The following is a 22,353-nucleotide window of genomic DNA, read 5'->3' as shown; positions in this document are numbered from 1 at the left end:
AATAGCCAGCTTTATATAATAAATGAAAAAATGTTTGTCCGAAATATATGTTGGGTATTTTAATAAGTCCGACACGTAGAACATGTCAAATGACAGGAACTATATTGGTGGTAAATAGCAGTCTGATTTTTGCATGAGAGTTTATTGAAAGGGTAGCAAATCAATTGGAAATTCTGTCCGACAATATACATGGGACCTTTTCATAGTCTGACGTTCGAAACCTGTAACCTGTTTTACAATTTAAATTTTCCCCTGTTCCAGTGTTCCCGTACATCAAAGTTTGTCCGACTAAACACCGTTAAGCTATTAACAAATTTTTCAGCTTGCTATTAATAATTTTTTTGGTACGCGAGATCCAGGCCTATGACAGAAATAAACGCAAAAATTGTTTCAAAATGCATCATCTCTGTACGATCAGTGTCACTTATTAAGCCTTTTTCGGCTTCCTGCTGGGGTAGCTTCATTCGCAGTATTTCTTTATCCAGCCAATATATTGGTTTTTTCCACAAACAATAAGATAATCTCAGCGTGTATGAAGTGTTGAAAGTAGCTTATGCTCCACGAAGATTTTGGATATCTTCGGGTACACTCTGTGGACATCAAGAAAATTAAATTTAAATCTTTGTCCTCCCACAGGCTCGCACTTACTCCCTAAAAAACCGGCAATTGAGAGAATTTGTTAAGAGTCGCATTTATTTCTCAACGCGAAAGAAATGTTCAATGAAGGAGGTATCTGGCTTAATCCGCTAGATGGCAAAATATGTAATGATGAATACGTTCAACGCACAGAGTCGTTGAATAGAATAGGGATTCGTCAGTTTCGCTCAACTCGCCAAATCGACCGGGTTCGGAATACGTTCAGCGCACCTATTCCGATGGTTAGTTATTCTCCGTTCAACACACAAAGAATAAACTAATGGATTTCTGTTCGGTCCTTTAGACTGTCAGAGACGGTATAAGAGCACGTTTTGTTGAATACATAGTCTTACTCTAAACGATAAAAGTATATTATCGTTACAAGCCATATCTCAAAGCAATCCAACCTTTTGTTTGCACGTGTTCCCAGTATCTAAGATTTAACTCCGTGCATCAGAAAGAAATGAACCTAAGCTCTAATAGATATGTACCGTAAGTTCAGAGTGCAGTTCACTTGTTCTATTGACTGGTATTCTATATGACTATATTCTAAGGGAAGACAAAAAAATTGATGCTTTTATCCCGGAAGGGTACAAGAGATTATACGCTTGATAAAATTAGTCTTTTTGATTTTATATATATCTGCTTTTTGATAGGTACATCCCGGCTCTGCTAAGGCGAGCGTTATCACAAATAAATAATATAGCACTTTTTCTAATTATTGATGTAACTCCTCATCCCTAGCTGCATCTTATAAACAAAGGACTCTCAATAAAGGAGTTCAATTATTGTGTTCAATGATTCGGTTATTCGCAATAACTCATTTTTTATCGCTATTATTATAACCTTGAAATGTATTATTACATTACTATTTATTGTAGGCAGGGAGACAAGTTTAGCGTCGACAAATGTACCAACTGCACCTGCACTAATCAAACAGCAATATGTAACAGATATACATGTCCAATATTGGACTGCGCTCCCGATTTACAGAAGTCTGTTCCAGGCAGTTGTTGCAAAAAATGCGAACTTCCAGAAGAGTTTAGATCTGATTGCTATATCAATGGACATAATTATCAGGCAAGTAAAATATAAATTAGCATAACTTTTTAGTAATTATGTATGTACTACAATTCTGAATGCTTAATACTTACAATTCTTTATATAGTCGAAGTCAAACAATAAGGCTCGCACGCAGTTTTTCTCTTGTTGCCATATTTTAAATTTGAAAAAATACACAGGAAATAATCAGATTTTGTTGACATGCCATTCCTATTACAGTGAGCATTTCATTGGCTAGAAGTAGTGACGAGTACGTATATATGACGTTATTATTAAATTTGGTGAGGTAGTAAATGGTAAATGACGTGTGCCATAATATTGGAGGTTAAATATAATGTCAAATTATTGTTTTCAAATTATATTTTATTTATTTAATTTATATTTTAACGACAGCTTATTTTTTAACCAACTTCACTTTCTCTTCCCTATCCTTGATTGGTCGAACAAGCAAGTTCGTAATAGTCTTGTATGGTAGGTTTAGTTAGGCGTTAATTTTAAGAAATTTTTCTGGCTAAATGGGCACAGCTCCCAAAGACCATAATAGAAGAAGAAAAACAAAATAAACAAACAAAAATCTTACATAACCTTCTATAAGACAACATGAATTTGACACTTATTACAGATAGTTATCTTTGTTTCACACACTTAATGACAAAGAGAAACAGTGTAGCCGGTAGCTGCTGTGCTAAATACATATATGTTTTTTATTTGACAACAACGCTTTCCTGCTAAACTTGACAGTAACGAAAGATCTAATATGTTTATGAGGAAAAATTTGTTGAATTTATTTGTCGTCAAATTTTTTCCAGTGGGTTATGATGTCATTAAATCTATGACGTGCATGCCTAATTGTTTGATTTAGTTTATAATACTTTATACAGGGTAGCGACAAAGTATGGAAACACGGTAATTTCTCGAAAACTGCTGAAATGATTTTTATAGATTTCGGTATATAGGGGATCTTCTAATGCGATCAATATTATAGTGATAATTACATTGCTGTCAAATCTTCAGTTTTTCTGGAAATCTAATGAACTTTCTTATTTCAAATAGAACACCCTGTATATTTTTTGCGGTTTGAAGTCCATAAGAAATACTGATTATTTTTCATGTTATATTCCCTATACATAAATGCCATAATTTCGGAGTAATTGCTACATTTATTAAAAAAATTGTTTAACAAATTATAAAAATCAATTTTTTTTTGGCTCGGGTAGACATTATTTTAGGTTTTTTGGATCATTGGGAACAAAAAAGTTTTTTCTTCATTTTCCTCTAAAGTTAATCGTTTCCGAGTTATAAACAATTTAAAACTGAAAAAAATCGAAAAATGACGATTTTCTAGGTTCAAAAACACAAGTAAAAAATATTATTTTTGAAACTAAGAAGTACCTAACTCAAGCATATACATTTTTTTATTAACTACCTATAAGGAATTTCCTATTATTTCATGTTAAAACATTGTTTTTTAGTTGTTAATGCAGCCCGATCGCTTGTTCTCTCATAGGCGCTTCATTAACAATTATGTATTAAAAAACAATGTTTTAGAATAAAACGTCCCAAAAATTATTTTAGGGAGCTAATAGAAGAAGGTTTGAGCTTGAATTTATGTGTTTCGTGATTTCACAAATTAGTTTTTTTACTTGTGTTTTTGAACCGTAAAAAGTGTCATTTTTTAATTTTTTTCAGTTTTAAATTGTTTATAACTCGGAAACGATTAACTTTAGAGGAAAATTACAAAAGAACTTTTTTGTTCCCAATGATCCAAAGAGCCTAAAATAATATCTACCCGGGCCAAAAAAATTGATTTTTATAATTTGATCAAATTTTTTTTTTAATAAATGTAGCAATAACTTCGAAATTATGGTATTTATGTATAGGGAATATAACAAGAAAAATGATAAGTATTTCTTATGGACTTCAAAACGCACAAAACATACAGGGTGTTCCATTTGAAATAAGAAAGTTCATTAGATTTCCAGAAAAACGGAAGATTTGACAACAATGTAAGACCACCATAATATCGATAGCATTAGAAAACCCTTACATACCAAAATCCTATAAAAATCGTTTTAGCGCTTTCCAAGAAATTACCGTGTTTCCATACTTTGTCACTACCCTGTATATTGGTTTATTTCGGTCGTCACGAAATATGTCAATTTTAATTTTAATTTCCGATACATTTTCTTAACCATAGTGTTCCTATTTTAATGTTTACGATAGGGTAGGATTTAGTAGAGTGGGTGGATTGAGAGAGAGAGAGAGAGAGAGAGAGAGAGGATGGATGGATGAATTTTGGACTTTGATGTATTTTTTGCTTTATTTATTACTGCCAAAACAGCAATTATTACAATATTACTAAATTAATGTTTACCTGATCAAGTCCTAAAATATCCTCCGTTGTTAATTTGGCAGTATCCTAAACGATGGTAGACTGCGTCTATTATACTGCTCTATGTTTCTTTAGAAATCAGTATGGATTCATGGATAATTCTTTGCCTTAGCTCTGGACACTTGCTGGTTCAATGTTATAATAATTTTTACTTTTCAAGTATCGATGCGGGTGAACGAAAAGCCATTCAATACTATCTAATCCTAATCTAACAATCCTTCGTTCGGGAAATGCTTAATCTAAATATCAAGCTAGAGCTCCTTCTTGCTGTAACCATATCTCATTAAATCAAAAATGAATAACCATTTTCAATTTCATTGCAACACGAAACTACAGCCGCATCATCATTCCATTCAAAGGAAGGATGAAAATTTGGAAATAGTTAGTTGGAACTGTCTATTATTATATAAGAAAAAGTTTACAAGTCTACATCCCCTCCATTTTACAAAAATTGGGAAATACGGGGTGAAAAATATTTTCTCGGGGGTGAAAAAATATACATTTAAAATAAGTCCGGAATTGGATAAAATGACTTATTCTAAGCAACTTTTGTTCTGTAGAGTTTTTTCACTAAGTCAATACTTTTCGAGTTATTTGCGAGCGAGTATGTTCATTTTTAACAAAAAAAAAAACATGTTTTTGGGCGGTTTTTCGCAAATAACTAAAAAAGTAAGTATCTTATAAAAAAAAATATTCTTAGCAAAAATATAGCTCTAAATTTTACTATACTAAATTTTCAGTCCGTTTCCTACTGTCTTCAAAACCATTTAGTTTGAAGCCAAGATGAAGACTCCATTTTGGGTTAATTACACTTAAATCTTGTAATATCGACTTATTGTCACTCTCGATGTAGCCGAAATGGCTTATTTTTTATACTGGTAAGGTCATTCGACCTACCACAGTAGCTAGTTTCAACTACTTTGGATCTGGAACTTTAACCTGATGATGGACTGATTAGTCCGAAAACGTTTGTTTGTATCGTACCAGTGATGTACCCACTTTAAGTCCAACTTGGATCTTTTTTAGAAAAAAAAATTTAACTAAATTATATACCATCTACAAAGGAAGATTTTTACGTCTTTAGTAATGTTAATTAACTTTGAAGAATCTCAGATGCAGAATCCACCAATTTAATGAATTAAAATGGTAGATAGTATTTTAAAACTGAGATTTTTCGTGTTTGAAAGTTCTTACTGCTACATCCTTAATCTGCGACTTTTTCAATTAATAAGACAGCAGACGACGAATATAGAAAACGAAAGGGAAACGATCACATTTCGCTTTCATTCGTCTAGGAAAAACGGACAGCAGAGGAACTTTCAGTACTCAAATCCGAGTAAAGGAAATAAAAATAATAAATGATGGTTTTGCTTCTTTTCGATTCAGAGACTGATGACGCCTGAAAGGGTAGAAACAGTGCCTGTCTAGCTGGTGTGCAACCCTCTGAATCGAAAAGAAGCAAAACCATAATTTATTATTTTTATTTCCTTTACTCGGATTTGAGTACTGAAAGTTTCTCTGCTGTCCGTTTTTCCTAGACGAATGAAAGCGAAATGTGATCGTTTCCCTTTCGTTTTCTATATTCGTCGTCTGCTGTCTTATTAATTGAAAAAGTCGCAGATTAAGGATGTACCAGTAAAGAACTTTCAAACACGAAAAATCTCAGTTTTAAAATACTATCTACCATTTTAATTTATTAAATTGGTGGATTCTGCATCTGAGATTCTTCAATTTTTTAGTAGATGTCGCTGTATCGCGTCTGATGGGAAATTTGAATTATTTTTCAGATTCCCTTTAAAATGATGGTGGAGCTGTTTTTCGGTTCAGAAGTGGGCACACTTTCGAAAGCTACTGATGACGCCTGAAAGGGTAGAAACAGTGCCTGTCTAGCTGGTGTGCAACCCTCTGAATCGAAAAGAAGCAAAACCATCATTTATTATTTTTATTTCCTTTACTCGGATTTGAGTACTGAAAGTTTCTCTGCTGTCCGTTTTTCCTAGACGAATGAAAGCGAAATGTGATCGTGTCCCTTTCGTTTTCTATATTCGTCGTCTGCTGTCTTATTAATTGAAAAAGTCGCAGATTAAGGATGTACCAGTAAGAACTTTCAAACACGAAAAATCTCAGTTTTAAAATACTATCTACCATTTTAATTTATTAAATTGGTGGATTCTGCATCTGAGATTCTTCAATTTTTTAGTAGATGTCGCTGTATCGCGTCTGATGGGAAATTTGAATTATTTTTCAGATTCCCTTTAAAATGATGGTGGAGCTGTTTTTCGGTTCAGAGGTGGGCACACTTTCGAAAGCTACTGATGACGCCTGAAAGGGTAGAAACAGTGCCTGTCTAGCTGGTGTGCAACCCTCTGAATCGAAAATAAGCAAAACCATCATTTATTATTTTTATTTCCTTTACTCGGATTTGAGTACTGAAAGTTCCTCTGCTGTCCGTTTTTCCTAGACGAATGAAAGCGAAATGTGATCGTTTCCCTTTCGTTTTCTATATTCGTCATCTGCTGTCTTATTAATTGAAAAAGTCGCAGATTAAGGATGTACCAGTAAGAACTTTCAAACACGAAAAATCTCAGTTTTAAAATACTATCTACCATTTTAATTTATTAAATTGGTGGATTCTGCATCTGAGATTCTTCAATTTTTTAGTAGATGTCGCTGTATCGCGTCTGATGGGAAATTTGAATTATTTTTCAGATTCCCTTTAAAATGATGGTGGAGCTGTTTTTCGGTTCAGAGGTGGGCACACTTTCGAAAGCTACTGATGACGCCTGAAAGGGTAGAAACAGTGCCTGTCTAGCTGGTGTGCAACCCTCTGAATCGAAAAGAAGCAAAACCATCATTTATTATTTTTATTTCCTTTACTCGGATTTGAGTACTGAAAGTTCCTCTGCTGTCCGTTTTTCCTAGACGAATGAAAGCGAAATGTGATCGTTTCCCTTTCGTTTTCTATATTCGTCGTCTGCTGTCTTATTAATTGAAAGAGTCGCAGATTAAGGATGTACCAGTAAGAACTTTCAAACACGAAAAATCTCAGTTTTAAAATACTATCTACCATTTTAATTTATTAAATTGGTGGATTCTGCATCTGAGATTCTTCAATTTTTTAGTAGATGTCGCTGTATCGCGTCTGATGGGAAATTTGAATTATTTTTCAGATTCCCTTTAAAATGATGGTGTAGCTGTTTTTCGGTTCAGAGGTGGGCACACTTTCGAAAGCTACTGATGACGCCTGAAAGGGTAGAAGCAGTGCCTGTCTAGCTGGTGTGCAACCCTCTGAATCGAAAAGAAGCAAAACCATCATTTATTATTTTTAATTAACTTTCTCGAGCACTTTACCAAAAAATATTCTAATTTTACTAATGGTTATTGCATAAAACTACGATTGAATTACGCGTTTTATACAATGATATTTTTGTTAGATAGGATGGTGAACAATGGAAATTAGACGACTGCAAGTCTTGCATGTGCCAGAGAGGAATGCCTAGTTGTGCCATCACCAGATGTAATACTACATCAACGACATGTGCGTACGGCACAAAGTTTCAGAAAGTGCCAGGAGAATGTTGTCCGCGATGTGTGGAAGGTAAGAATTCAGTTAAATCTACACATGGTTTCAAAAGTTATGCATCACCCAAAATTTTCACTATTATTAATTATTTTCATGTACTACTGTTATTATTAAAAAATATGATAACGTTGACAAATATTTTTTGTTTGAAGAGATACTGTTTTTATTTTAATAAACAAAAAATTAAAAACTAAAAAATTTATTCCTAATTAAAAATTATTTCGATCCCGAGCCCAAGCGATAATGATGCGAGTTCAATCCCCAGCACGGTGAACGGAAAAACGAAGAGGCTAACGCGTCAGTTTAAAATTCATAAGAATCTGAAGCTTAGACTGGACTGTGCGGGCGTCTGATCGGCCTATGAGGGAGCAGTACGGCAAGGGATATGGGCTTGCGGATAGTGATGAGCGAGACTGGTCTTGGTCTTGCGGTCTTGGTCTTGGTCTTGCGACAAGACCAAGACCAAGACCAAGACCAAGACCACCTTTTGGTTGCAAGACCAAGACCAAGACCAAATTTACAAGAACAAGACCAAGACCAAGACCGAACCTTGCAAGACCACGCAAGACCAAGACCAACCTGCAAGACTCTTGCACTTTTTTGAGAAAAATTGGTTTTTATTATTTAACTTTATTTTTTTAGTTCAATAATATATACTGACATTGTAAGAAACCTTAAACAATATCGAATTTTTAAAAAACATAATATTTTGGTTATATTTTTAAGTCGTTTTGATTAAGTCAAACGGTTTGCATTTTCTCAACCTTCAAAGTGTCCAGAAGGCAAGTTTTCAAACGGCGACAGTTCAAGGACAATTGAAATTATTTGTAAGACAAAAAAATGTAACTATAGATAGGGTAATCCATTTAAAAAAAATGCAATTAAAATCGGTTTTTATGTACCAGTAATTTTCGCTTTTTTGTCTAATAAAAATACTGACACTTATTTCAATTCTTTTCGCATAATCGAGGAAAAATGTAGGTCGTTAAATTTAAAATGAATACAAAAAATATCATAAGAGATTTTGAAAAGGGATTTCACAATGCTGTGAAAGCATTGTGGCCTGAATAAAAAATAACTGGTTGTCGATTGTAATGTGTCAAGCTTGGTATCGCAAAATCCAAAGCTTAGGTTCAGTTTCTGAATATAATGACAAAAATTCCGATACTGGGAAATTTTTAAAATTATTTTTTGGATTAATTTTACAATTGAAGGTCCCTGATCATTTGTGGCACCTTTAAGAAGCTCTTTTTCTTTAACATTTTATTAAAATACAGGGCAATAAACAATAATCCAGACTCAAGACGTGGTCTGAAGGCAGGCGGCAGGTATCGTCAGCATGCAAAACACAACGTGACACAACCGAAGGCCGGCAATTGCAACAAGGGTTGTAAATGCAGGTTTTTCCTACTGATAAACATTACCATTATAAAAATGTACTCTAATCTCTTTATATAGAGAGAAATAATTAGGTCATTAGGTGAATGTAAAATGTTAAAATTGGTATCCGTTTGAAACTACATTCTACATTCTGTTAAAATTTTAAAGCAAAAAATATAGTTTCATTCTTCACATCTTTATTTATTTCAATGTACATTTTATTCGAAATTGTTTGGTTCAAATTATTACTACCAAAAAAGCAAGACTAGCAAGACTCTTGCAGCAAGACCAAGACCAAGAACAAGACCGGCTAGTGCAAGACCAAGACCAAGACTGCCTTTTAGCTGCAAGACCAAGACCAAGACCAAGCTTGCAAGAACAAGACCAAGACCAAGACTAGCCTGGTCTTGGTCTTGTTCTTGTTTTGCTCATCACTACTTGCGGATCAGTGATACTCCCCCATAGATCCCTACCGAAAGGGCGTTGACGCCTAAATACCGGTGTATATATAAAAATTAGTTAACAATTTTAATATCGTATATTTTCACCACGGGCGTCGATGCAAGCCTGGATTTGAACTCTCACACTGCTAACAAGTCGATCAATCATTTCCTGTGGCAGATTCTCTCATTCTTCTCTACATGCAATTTGTAGGTCCATGATGGGTTCTATTAGAATTCCTTGGAGCATGAATAACTCTTTAAAGCATATCCCATGCATGTTCAATGGGGTTCATGTCTGGAGAAATTGCAGGCCACTCCATACGGCGAATACCCTCGGTCTCAAGATAGTAATTAACCGCTTGAATTCTATATGGGCGGGTGTTATCATTCATAAATACAACATTTTCACCCACAGCTCCACGCCGTAATTTCACATTAGTTTTTAAAATCCGTGTAATGTACAATTGAGTAATTGCTGCAATTGAATAGTTTACACCCTTACATATCTAGTAGCCGATTTTTTTAATGTTTTCCTCGTTTAAACGGACTTTTTACATCAAAATGACGTTAATTACCAGTGGCGGACCCAGAATAAGTTGATTATAATTAAAAAATCAAAATAAAAGGTAAAAATAAATCAAAATAAATATAGAAATGAAGGTGTAAACTATTCAGTGACCGCAGTTGTACCTTTATCCTGTTAGAGTCTCGTGATTTACACCTTGGCAAATCCAGATCAATTAAATGGGTATTTTAAAAAATAAAAAACCAAAGAAGGTGTATTTTACATGAAAAAGATCTATTAAATATATGATAAGGATACGGATTTATAAAAGTATAAAAATCGTGAATACGAGGGGTGATGTATAAATACTTTTGAAACTATGTGTATAACTGAAACGATAGTTTAAAATTCATTATTTTTTTAGTCGAAGGAACCTGTATGGTTTTTGGTGACCCCCATTATAAAACATTCGATGGGAAAATCTACACCTTTAAAGGAATCGGCAAATACCAGTTGACTGCTGATTGTACCAATCACACGTTTTTTGTAAGAGTCGCCAATGTCCTTCTTGACGGAAGTTCTTCCACCACCAGAAGGGTATCCATTAAATACCTAAATGCCAGATTAAACCTTCAACAAAAAGGACGAATTAAGTTTAATGGTACAGTGAAGACAATCCCTTTTCAAGTTGATGGGAAATTTAAAGCTGAAAAGAAAAAGGATAATTCTGTGGAGATAATATTGAACAATGGGGTCAAAGTGTACTGGAACTTTAAAAGTTTCGTAGAAGTCACTGTTCCTGCAACTTTAAAAAACCATGTTTGTGGTCTCTGCGGTAACTTCAACTACGACGTCAAAGACGACCTGACTTCCAAAGCAGGTAAAATGCTTTCAGATAAAGAAATCCTGGCTTTTGGCGCGTCTTGGTGCCTTGGAAGTAGATTCGAATGTGCTAAGAAAATCAGAGTACAGAAACTGGAGAAACCTTTAACGCCCATGAGAAAAAGTGCTTGTAGATACTTTAACAGCGATACGTTTTCATCTTGTCGCTCTAAATTGAGCACTCTTAAATATTTTAAAGCGTGCAAGATGGACATGGATCACTGCAAAGGTCATAAGTGTTACTGTGATAGCTTAACGGCTTATGTGAGAGAATGTGAACGACTCGGTGTTAACCTGAATAACTGGCAAAAGTATACGTTATGTGATCTGGCGCATATGCGAAATTTAAAAAGAAACCCCAAAAGATTACGCCAGCGTAAGAGAAACGAACAGCAAGCACTCTTGTTGAAGCAGATGCCAAAAGTTCTGAATCGAACTAGGAGCTCTGTAGGTGTACCTTTAACATAATTTGTTACTATTGAAGTAACCTAGTCATTTTCAGTATTTTAGACTTGACGAAGGTCTCCACAGTCTGTGTTGGCACACTTCTTGATTTGAGTGCTGCTTGATGATTTTTTACGAAACAGTGCAATTGAATTTGACTCGATAAAACCGCGTCTGTTTGATTTGTAGCTATAAACCTAGGCCAGTAGGGTTTCCGTTGGTTCGGTTAAAGCTTACCCCCTTGAGGATAGGCAAAATGCCGTCACTCTCAGACATCCATTTTTTAATTTTTTTGACGTTTTTTAAAAACGTTCTTTTTTCGTTTTATTTTTGTTTTTTATGAAGGATCTGGGGTTTAGTGAAATCAATTTAAAAATTTCAAGAAATTCACCGGAATAGTGTGGATGAGGGGGCTTGCGGGCTAAAATTGTTCTGAGTCCTATTTTTAATTCACATAAAACGTAAAAAAATGAAAAAATTGATTCAGGTCGTATCGATCTCAAAAAATATTACTAACCTCGCAACTACTCGTAAAACCTTGAAAACATGTTTTTGGGGGTTTGAACGTGTTTTCTCGTATTGTTGAATGTGGTATAGGACTCAGTTACTTCAAATTATGTACAACCTCATGTTTTGTAAAAGCCTCAAATAGGTATGCATGTGAATTTTTTGAAATGAAATTGATTGCATCCCTCATAAAAAAGTAAAAACGAAAAAACGCCGGTTTTGTGGAAATAGAAGGGAGAGGAGGTTGAGGGTTAAAATTGCACTGATTATTAAATTTGAATAATATTGAACGTAAAAAATTTAAAAAAAAATGAATTCTGGGAGTGAGCATTTTGTCTCTTAACGGGGATGCCCTTTATTAGTATTATGTATTACAAGCTCTGCTAATAATTGTAACTAATTGCTATATAATCGATTTGTAAGATCTAGTTCGATCCATATATCCATTTTTATACAAGTCCGTTGCTGTTGCTACTGTACTTAATGGCACACGAGGTGTTCCTGAAGTTAAAGTGTTTGAGCGCCTTGAGTAATATGCTTTGATGCGTGATATATAGTTTTCATAATATGTCTTCTTATTATATATTATGTTTTCATAATATTTTATATAATTGATGAATTGGAACGTCATTTCTCCGGATAGAATCCAGATACTTCTTTTAAAAAGTTTTAGAATATTTTATTTTAAAGTTTATTTATTCGTTTTTAACGTTTGTGATAGGTAAATACCACGTTAGCAGAAACATCTGCTGGTGTATTTAGCAAATCTAATTACCTTTAGAGCAAAAAGTGCACTATTTTAGTCAAAAGCCACAAGGAAAGGGGCTTTAGTATTACAAGATTACAGTCATACTGATATTGGTATATTTATTTATGAATTGGCTATAAATACTTATTTCAGTGAAACATCGTCATCAAAAGAACAAATTTCTTTCTCCAAATATTTCAATTTGACTCATACGAAAATGTTCTTTAGGTGAAAATGTGTTTATCAGTATTTTATATGAATTTGGTTTACTGTTACCAGATATGAATCCGCAGAGCAGTAAATTGTGAACTTTACTGCCTTTATCAAGACGAAAGCCCATTTCGCACCAAGCGAGTCCAGTCCTGTCGAGATAATTCCAGTCAAATCAAGTCTGTCATTAACTTTTACACTGAATGCGTCTTGTGGAGTCATCAGTGTAGAGACACATGTGGAAAAATGGGCGTAGTAGTCAAACCAAACAGTCATATTACGTCACCTTTGAAGAAGGAGAATGAGTCAACGAGGAAAGCTATTTTTAGTTCATCCCATAAATACAAGAATTACTTTTTTTGATTCATTCAGTCATATATGTTTCCTGATTTACTAGATGATTCTAAAAATTTATACAACTATTTTCGAGTCAGTATAGATTTATTTTTTCATTTAAAAAAAAATGCTCTATTTTCAATACCAATTTTTAAATGTGAACATCGTGCAGTTACTGAACAAGACTGATGTAAAAATTCGACCTGTTAAAATGTAATGTCCTGTGAAAATTAATGGTTTATTTGAGTGGACTCGATTCGAGATTCGCTTGGTGCGAAATGAGTATAGGCCGGCCGCAAGTTGACATGCAGCTTCGTGAGGTGACGCAGAGTGAGTCCCGGTGAATTTCTGTGGAACCAAAAATGATGCTAACACCGCAAACGGACCGGGAAAACTGCTTCACGTCACTCTGTGTCGGAACTTGCGGTCTTAGTATTATTTGTTTCGCAGAAATTCACCGTGACCCACCCTGCGTCACCTCACGGAGCTGCGTGTCAACTTGCGGCCGGCCTTACACGCTTCTTGGTGAAGTAACTCAGTTGAGTCATGGTGAGAAAAAACTGCTGGTGACTGGATCACCGCAAATTAAAACGCAGCTGGCTCCTACTGTTCTTATGTGACGTGTTTCTTTCCTGCAGAGTTCGTAAATCTTACCTCCAGATACCGTCATAATCTGCGGAATGAGAACTGCCTAGCGCATTGTCACGGACCGTGAAAGATAAATTCTGTCTGTCAAAAAGCTGACCAAAGTAAAAAAAGTTATGTCAGTAAAATAGCTGACAAAAATAAACCATAAGAAATGCGCAACATTATGACGAACAAGTAGGTATAGATAATACCACGTGAATTCGACAGAACTCATTTTAGGTTCGAACTGCTTTTGCAGAATTTTTCAATTTTTTTTTATAAATTAAAATACATAATATATAAAAAATGTAACCGGAGTGAAAATATTTTATGAAAATTATTTAATGCTTACAATTTTAAAGAAGCTGTAGAAACACAGTAGCTTCAAATGAGTACTTCCTTTTTGCCTTTTTTGAGTACCCCACTAAAGAACTTAAACCATTATCCGATAAATACCACAGCCCTAGCCTTTCTACTTGGTTTCTGTGGCAACTGTCATGTCATATTCATTTTATTCAGTTAGTTTACCACTTGGTTGATCTTTTCCCTTATTCCCTGTATGTTCCATGACCAATTTATTTTAAATAAATTAAAAGTAAATTTACCTTTAGTCTGTCATTTTAAAATCTTATCAGTTTGCTAGAAAACCTAACAAAAAATAAATAGCAATTTATTTAATTATTTAAAGGACCCCGCAACACTCCTTATGGAAAAGTGGTCCCGGTCAAATTTAACGAAACTTTGGTCAATGATAGTTCTCAGTGAGTAAATTAAAAAATTTCATGGCACCTAGGTCTGAAAAACTATTATTCTCGAGCTACAGCTTTTTGAAGTTCTTAAATTCAGGTATTCGGTTTACGTTAAGTGCACTAATTCACGGTCAAGTGAATGAAAATATCTATTATTTAAAAAAAAGAGACTCATTTTCTTCATGCATATTTGCGTGTTGCATATGAATTCGTGGTTAAAAATAGATGCATCGTATTTTTGTCTTCAGAAAACCTCCGAAAAGTACTCAGAAAACTGAAGAAGTGAGATAGAAAATGTGTTGCTACAGCGACATAAGAATTATTATGTTTTCATGAATGATTCAGACTTATCCAACACCAACATAGCTACAGTTTCGCATTATCTTTAGAAAACTACTGAGCAGCGGCGGATCTAGGGGGAATAGGGTAATTCCCCCCGTAACACGGTTCAGCATTAAAGAAAAAATTGTTAAAACATAAAAAATATATTAGTTGACATGCAACTTACTACAGACAGACAAATTAAACCCAATTAACTGGGTTAGGAAAATTAAGGAAACTTATTGCACATGTTATTATCTATGTCTAGGGTTTATCTATTTTATGTATATAGGGGTTGGTGTTTTATTGGAAGTCGCCCCCTCTCCCAAGACAAACTGCTATCAAACTTTCCGGCACTGCTACTGAAGCGTCTTCAGCAAATTGAGGAACAACCACAATAAGTGCTGCTAGAGCAGAACAAGACATCTTAAGTTTTCACACATGCAGAATAGAGTGACTCTAAAAATCATTAGCTAGGCTGACGAAGCAGTAGTTTTTGCAAATAGCTCAGATGAAAAGAAAAAACGAAGTACATACATGGTAGTAGGTAAACGCGAAATATGAATTACAATCTTCTATGGAAAACTCGGGTTTATGTCATCTTCAACTATCTGTACGTTAAGATCTTGCCGATTTTCGTTAGATGCATAATATTTTATGTCGCGTTAACTAACGACCTATCAGTATACTTTCCAAATATATAAAATAGATAAACCCAAACTACATAGAAGACATAGGTAATAACATGTGCAATAAGTTCCCTTTATTTTCTTAACTGTCTAGTTAATTGGGCTGAATGTATCTGTCTGTAGTAAGTTGCATGTAAGCTAACATATTTTTTATGTTTAAACAATTTTTTCTTTAATTCTGGACCGTGTCACTAGGAGAATTCCCCTATTCCCTCTAAATCCGCCCCTGTTCAGTAGTTTTCTAAAGATAATGTGTAACTGCAACCATGATGGTATTGGATAAGTGTGAAATTCATGAAAACATGATAATTGTTATGTCACTCTAGCAGCACATTTTCTGTCGCATTTCTTCAGTTTTCTGAGGACTTTTCGGAGGTTTTCTGAAAACTAAAATACGATGCATCTATTTTTGACCACGAATTCATATGCAAGACGAAAATATGCGTGAAGAAAATGAGTCTGTCTTCTTTCAGTAATAAGATATTTTCATTCACTATAGGTACCGTGAATTAGTGCACTTAACGTAAACCGAGTACCTCAATTTAAGAACTTCAGAAGGCTGTAGCTCAAGAATAATAGTTTTTCAGACCTAGGGCCATGTTCTTTTTTAATCTACTCACTGAGGACTATGATGGACCAAAGACCATTAAATTTGACCGGGACCACTTTTCCAAAAGGAGTGTTACTATTAATATTATTTACTATTAATCCGTACAGAATATAAATGTGGGGCGGGGTTCTGTTTTTTATTGTAGATGTGGGGTTATACTGCGACTTATGGGATCTGTTGTCGCTACACTGAAGAGTAAAACTTACTGGTAAGTATATTATCTGTCGAAAATTTACAAGTTTACAGAATGATTTTCCGATAATGGGAAATATCACCCTGTTTCAATCGAAAATATGTATGTATACCTAACAGCTTGAATTTTATTGTTTGTAAATGTTTATAAGAAAGTTGTTCACATTCTCTCGGTCGAAAATCTCACATTAGTTTCAGATGTAATTATATGCATACATTAGGGTATTGTATTTATTTTTATAATTTAGTGCAATGGACAAACTAAAGTTTTAATGATAATGAAGAATGCCAAAAATAGCAATATAATAATATTTTAAATGTATACAGCACATGTTAAACCGTTTAAATCCAATACTAAATTCTGATAAAAACAATAATTGTGGTTACTTACAATCATATGAACAGATTACGAGTAAAAATAAGTCAAAACTTTCTAAATTACGAATTTATATTATCAAACTATTTTATGAGTAGAGCCTGGATTATATGCACTAAAAAATAGTTAAAATATGCATGCAACATGCACTTAAAAAGTAACAAGTTCCACATTATTTCTCTGTTTATTGTATCCAATGCCGCCTGCAGATCAACGAACATAACAAATAGTTCATCCCCTTTACGACATTGTCTCGCTATTATATTCCTTATAATATATACGTTATCGTTTGTTTGACGGTTTGATCTGAATGCAGCCTGTTTTTCTTCCATTTATTTCTCTACCACTGATCTTAGACGCTTTTCTATAATTCTCGTATATAACTTGACACCAACCACTGACAAGCATATTCCTCTATAATTCTCGCATTCATTCTGTCGTACATTTTTGTATATTGGTAGAACTAGTTTTTCTTCCAGTCTTCTGTGGTTTACGCTGTACTCCAAGCTTCCCTGCATATCTGTAATAGCCAGTCCTCTTCTTTTTCTCCGATCCATTTTATCATTTCTGGATCTATTTGGTCCTCTAATGCCGCTTTTCCAGTTTTAATATTCCTTATAGCGTCTTCCAATTATTCCTTCCTTATATTCTCTGATTCCTATTCCCCTTCAACTTCGGGTCTATTTCCTCCTGCTTCATTTCTTTCTACTTCTTCTTGTTGTAATTTATTTTCGTATTATTGTGTCCATACTTCTACTATTTCTCTAGTCACTGTTTTCAATTCGTTATTTTTATCTCCGATTCGATACTGCACCCTACATTTTTCCTCTTAAATTCTTTATACAATTCCAGAATTTTCTATTGTCGGTTTTGTAATTAGCTTCCAAATTCTTCCCAGCTCCGCTTTTTCGCTTCCCTTACTGCTATCTTTGCTCTATTACGTTTCTCAATATATTCTACTTGTTTATTTTCATCTCTACACTGTTGATATTTTTTCCAGGTTTGCTTCTTCTTCTTTATTATTTTCTTTATTTCGTGGCTCTACCATTCTGTTCTCTTGTGATATTCACAATGCATTTTAAATGTATATTTACTCTTTGCACCTACGCGTTCAACTGAAGTTCCCTCTCCTTGATTTGCTGCCTGTGTGTCCTTCGCTATTTCAGATATTTCTGTACAATTGTAATTTTTTTTTTTTCGAAAGAATTCGGAAGGACTTTGTGCGGCTATCATTTTTACTAGCTGGATATTGCATCTAATTACGATAGAGACACAACATATTATATCCTTTTTTTTAATAAAATTATATATATTTTTGTGGGTAACAGTTACATGTGCCTTGATCTGAAATCAGTTTTATTTAATCAGTTAAGGTATGATTGTATATAATATTATAAATATGTAAGAGTATTATTATCTTTGTGCATTTAATATTTATAAAAATAAACACATGACACTTCAAGTAGTGTTAGTTTGTAGGTAAGTTCCAAAACATTTTTATATTACTTAAATATTGTACGGAGCTTGATCTCAAAATATATATTGTTAAGTAAGTTGTTAATAGGTTTGGTTATAATTGCGCTCAGCTACTGCTAGTTTCTGAAGTCATTTAATACAATTTTACGAAAAATTCTATCTAATACTTTTTTTGATAAATCGACTATATAGCTACACATTTTGCGTCAATGAAAAATGTTCCTATGCTAAGATCTGTACTATTTTCAATTCCAAAACAAGTGCCGTCAAAACAATAACAAGTTTCAATCACTTCCCTAATAACACCAAACATTCCATGTATAATCCTAGAATGTATACACAGGACATTGAAAACATTCCTGGAATGTCCTCAAAAGCACAAGAACGTCCCCTAAATGTCCTAGGAATGTCATGTGTCAGCATTTTAGACATTCCTTGAATGTCTTGTTGGAACATTCCATGAATGTCTACAAATGTTCTTTGGACATTCACAGTATATCTTTTAGACATTCCCTGGATATAGTCGCTGATGTGACATAATACCTCCGATTTGTTTTTTGATGAGTTTTGTAAGAGAGACTAAAAACTTTTTTTACAGTCACATATGATATTTTTTGACATGTTTTGTAGTAAATTCAACTATCTATTTACTACAAAACATGTCAAAATTTATGTATGATAACAGGAGATGACCCTAAAAATGGTTTTTCGTCTCCTACAAAATTCATGAAAAAGCAGATAGGAGGTATTGTCATATCACCGACGATATACCAGAAGTATATGTGGCCATACCAAATAATAAATCCTTGATAAATATAAACATTTTTATTGCACAAAATCTTGTCATATATTTTTTTCCATAATCATCACTACGATGATTATTCATTGTATTGAATTGTACATTACAATTACAATCTGATCATAACTTACCAATGAGCAATTTTAGTTTAACCTAAATTACCACTGTTCCTTAAAATGAAGAGCTTACCCCATAGCGTCTCTTATCTAATCTAACAAGATCGTGCACTATTTTAACATACACAGACACACAAGCACTATGCTCTGCTTTTCACTATCACCTATCACTCAAACTAGTTCAAAAGGCTTTGTCCTCTTCAATCTTCTAGTTTGCCAAGTAGTATCCAGGAGCTGGATTTCCTTAATATTCTCGTACTTATGAAGTTGTTGCTCGTGACTTCCTGCCATCTTCTTGATGATTCTATCCAGGTTCCATTTCTAGGTTCTTATGGAGATCACTTTTTGTCACATACCAATGAGCATCTACAATATTTCCCAGTATTTTGTTCTGGAATCTTTGTTATAATTTTTATATTACTTGGTCTAGTAAGTACACCCCCATAGTGGGCATCCATAAGTCCATACAGGTCTTAATGTTTGTTTATAAAGTAATAACTTATTATGCATCGACAATGTGGAGTTTCTTCCAACTAGCCAATATACTTTTACATATATCTTTCTTTTACCTTTCATAGCCACAAGGTTACGTTTCCTTCCTGATTTTTTTGTAGAACACTTTCAGCTGATTCTAAAAAAAAAATTAAAATAAATGGTTATTTTTCTACTCTTTACAATTAAAAATCAAAAGAAATAGGTACTATTTACAGGTTATAATATGCATAAATAATTCGTTCATAAAGAACAAATAAAATTGAGAACGGATTTTATAATACTTACATAAAAATAAGATCCAGCCAGAGCAAAACTAACATACAGAACAGCAAAAAAAGCCACTAATTCTAATTCTAATTTCCATTATTCCATTTTACATCCAATCATAAATTTTTAGGTTATCATCATCATGAAATGTGAAAATGTGATGACCACGCGGCACGCGACCCTACTTACATAGAACACGCGCGGCAAATTTGAAAATGAAAGCAAATTGAATAGTAAATGGCCTCACATAAAATATAGGACATTGGTAGTATGTTCATAGAATGTCTTGTGGTAACATTCCACCAATAATTTTATCAGATGTTCACCGAATGTTCTTTGAATGTCCAGGACATTCAAACATTAATAGAACTTTGATAGTGCATTCCTGGAATGTTTTGTGTTGTTAGGGTTGAGCAGTGTCCAATCTGCACTGCAAATATTACAGTACACGATGAACGTATACTTCGATTTCAGGATAAATGTTGAAGTGCCTACGTCGATGACGAAGTCATGCGACGTCATACATCACTCAAGTGATGTATGACGTCGATCATAGGCCACTTGAGAAAGACACTCTGCCAAAACAGCCGTGGTTGAACATGGAGAACACAGAGGAGCGTGCGGTCAGAGGATAGTGTCAGGACAACTAATGCCTGGACAATAACCCACAAAAAAAAAAATATCCACAAATTATGACTGTACAAAAAATTCCCAGACAGAAAATTCCCACAAAAAAATCCCCACAAATATCCTCAACATATAATCGCAGACAAACAATCCCCAGACAAAAAATCCCTACAAAAAATTCCGGTCAAATAATTCCCACAAATTTTTTTGAACAAAATATCGCCACAAAAGATCCCCAAGAAATATTTGCTGCCGAATAGTTCTCAAAAGTTTTCCAGTGAACGCAAATGTTTTTCAGCCTCAGTGCATGAGAGTATAGCAATCGCTATGAAACCGCTTTTTGGCACAAAAATTCACGATTCATGAAGAAAACTTCAAATTTTATATGACAAAAGGGTGTAAATTTTTTTAAAAATCGTGGAAAATCTGGGTAATTAGCTAAGGCTGTGGGAATCATGTTGTAATTATTCGCTTAAATATTTTTCTCACTCTGCTTTAAATAACTACATATGTTCAAAACATTGCCCATTCGTTATGATAAATGCTGGTCCTAAAAACGATCATTTTGATTGTAGTGCAAATAAACCCGTTCCTTTTTTGTAAATTTTACGTCAAAAATATTTAGTCATCAGTTTCATTGCAATGCAAGCAACATTTCACAAACCTGCTTCAAAAGCTTTCAAAAACAAGATGTCAAAAACCGGTGGTCTGCGTTTTCATAACAAAGCAAAACATTCGCAATAGCGCAAAAATTTGTACGATAATATGAAATTTTAAAAGATAATTCTTTACGTGCCATCTTCGCGACGAAGCTTGGCAATCATCATTGCTATTCTAACCTTTGACACTGCAGTCTGAAATAATTCAGTCAGTTGTGCTGCATCCAAACCATTCTCTGAGGTTTCTCAGCCAGGACATTTGTCTTCTACCTATGCTACGCCTTCCTTGAATATTTCCCTGCATTATTAATTTTACGAGTTTACATCTCTGTCACCACGTGTTATATGATCCAAATATTGTAGTTTTCTTATTTTGATGGAATCCAGTATCTCCCTGCCGTTCTTTATTCTTCTTAGTACCTACTTCTTCATTGGTTATTCTGTCTGTCCAGGAGATTCTCAGTATTATCTCAGCAATGTCCACATTTCAAATGCTTCCAATCTATTGAGACACTGTTTACTAGTGTTTACTAAGAGTCCATGTCTCCACACCATACAAAAGAACATAAAATACACAACACTTTAGTACTTGTTTTCTAAGATTTAGGCTGAGGTCTCTACTACATAATATTTGTTTCATATTACTGAATGCACTTCCAGCCTTTTCTATTCTAACTCTGATAATGTCTTTGGTATAATCGATTGTTTCGTTAATGTTTGTCCCTAAATAGTTATAATTATTCTGAACTCTTTCTACCGTCTTATTATTTACGTGTAGATTCATGTTTCTAATATGTTTCTTTGATATAACCATGAATTTTGTTTTGGTTTGTGTTCAGTGACAGACCAAATTTTTCACTCTTTGCAACAACCTTATCTAAAATCCTTTGTAGATCTGTAATATTTTCTGCTATTAGTAGGTATTGTAAAAGGCAAATCATGGTATGATATTACGTGTGTCAAACTGGATTTAAAACAAAACAGAATGAAATGTATTCTAATCTTTCTATTAATGCATCTAAAATTACACTTGCGTTCACTGGAAAACTTTTGAGAACTATGTATCTAAAATTATTTGCAGATCTGTAATATTTTCTGCTACTAGTGTTGTAAAAGTCAGTGTTAAACTGAATTTAAAACAAAACGGAACGAAATGTGTTCTAATCTTCTTATTAATGCATCTAAAAGTACACTTGCGTCGATTGCGTTCACTCGATTGCGA

General features: G+C 33.9%; 1 protein-coding gene across 1 annotated transcript in view; it reads left to right on the top strand.

Moving 5' to 3' along the window:
- The window catches only part of LOC126888281 (kielin/chordin-like protein), a 496,360-nt gene extending 481,633 nt beyond the window's left edge, over positions 1 to 14,727 (top strand). The window contains exons 7-9 of the mRNA XM_050656396.1: positions 1,518 to 1,716; positions 7,529 to 7,688; positions 10,426 to 14,727. Coding sequence (XP_050512353.1) covers positions 1,518 to 1,716; positions 7,529 to 7,688; positions 10,426 to 11,351 — 1,285 coding nt within the window. The 3' untranslated portion in view covers positions 11,352 to 14,727. The remainder of the gene's footprint in view (positions 1 to 1,517; positions 1,717 to 7,528; positions 7,689 to 10,425) is intronic.
- Positions 14,728 to 22,353: the final 7,626 nt, after the last annotated feature.

This window comes from Diabrotica virgifera, chromosome 7 (genome assembly GCF_917563875.1).
Source record: "Diabrotica virgifera virgifera chromosome 7, PGI_DIABVI_V3a".
Lineage (NCBI taxonomy): Eukaryota > Metazoa > Arthropoda > Insecta > Coleoptera > Chrysomelidae > Diabrotica > Diabrotica virgifera.
This window is presented reverse-complemented; position numbering and strand designations above follow the sequence as displayed.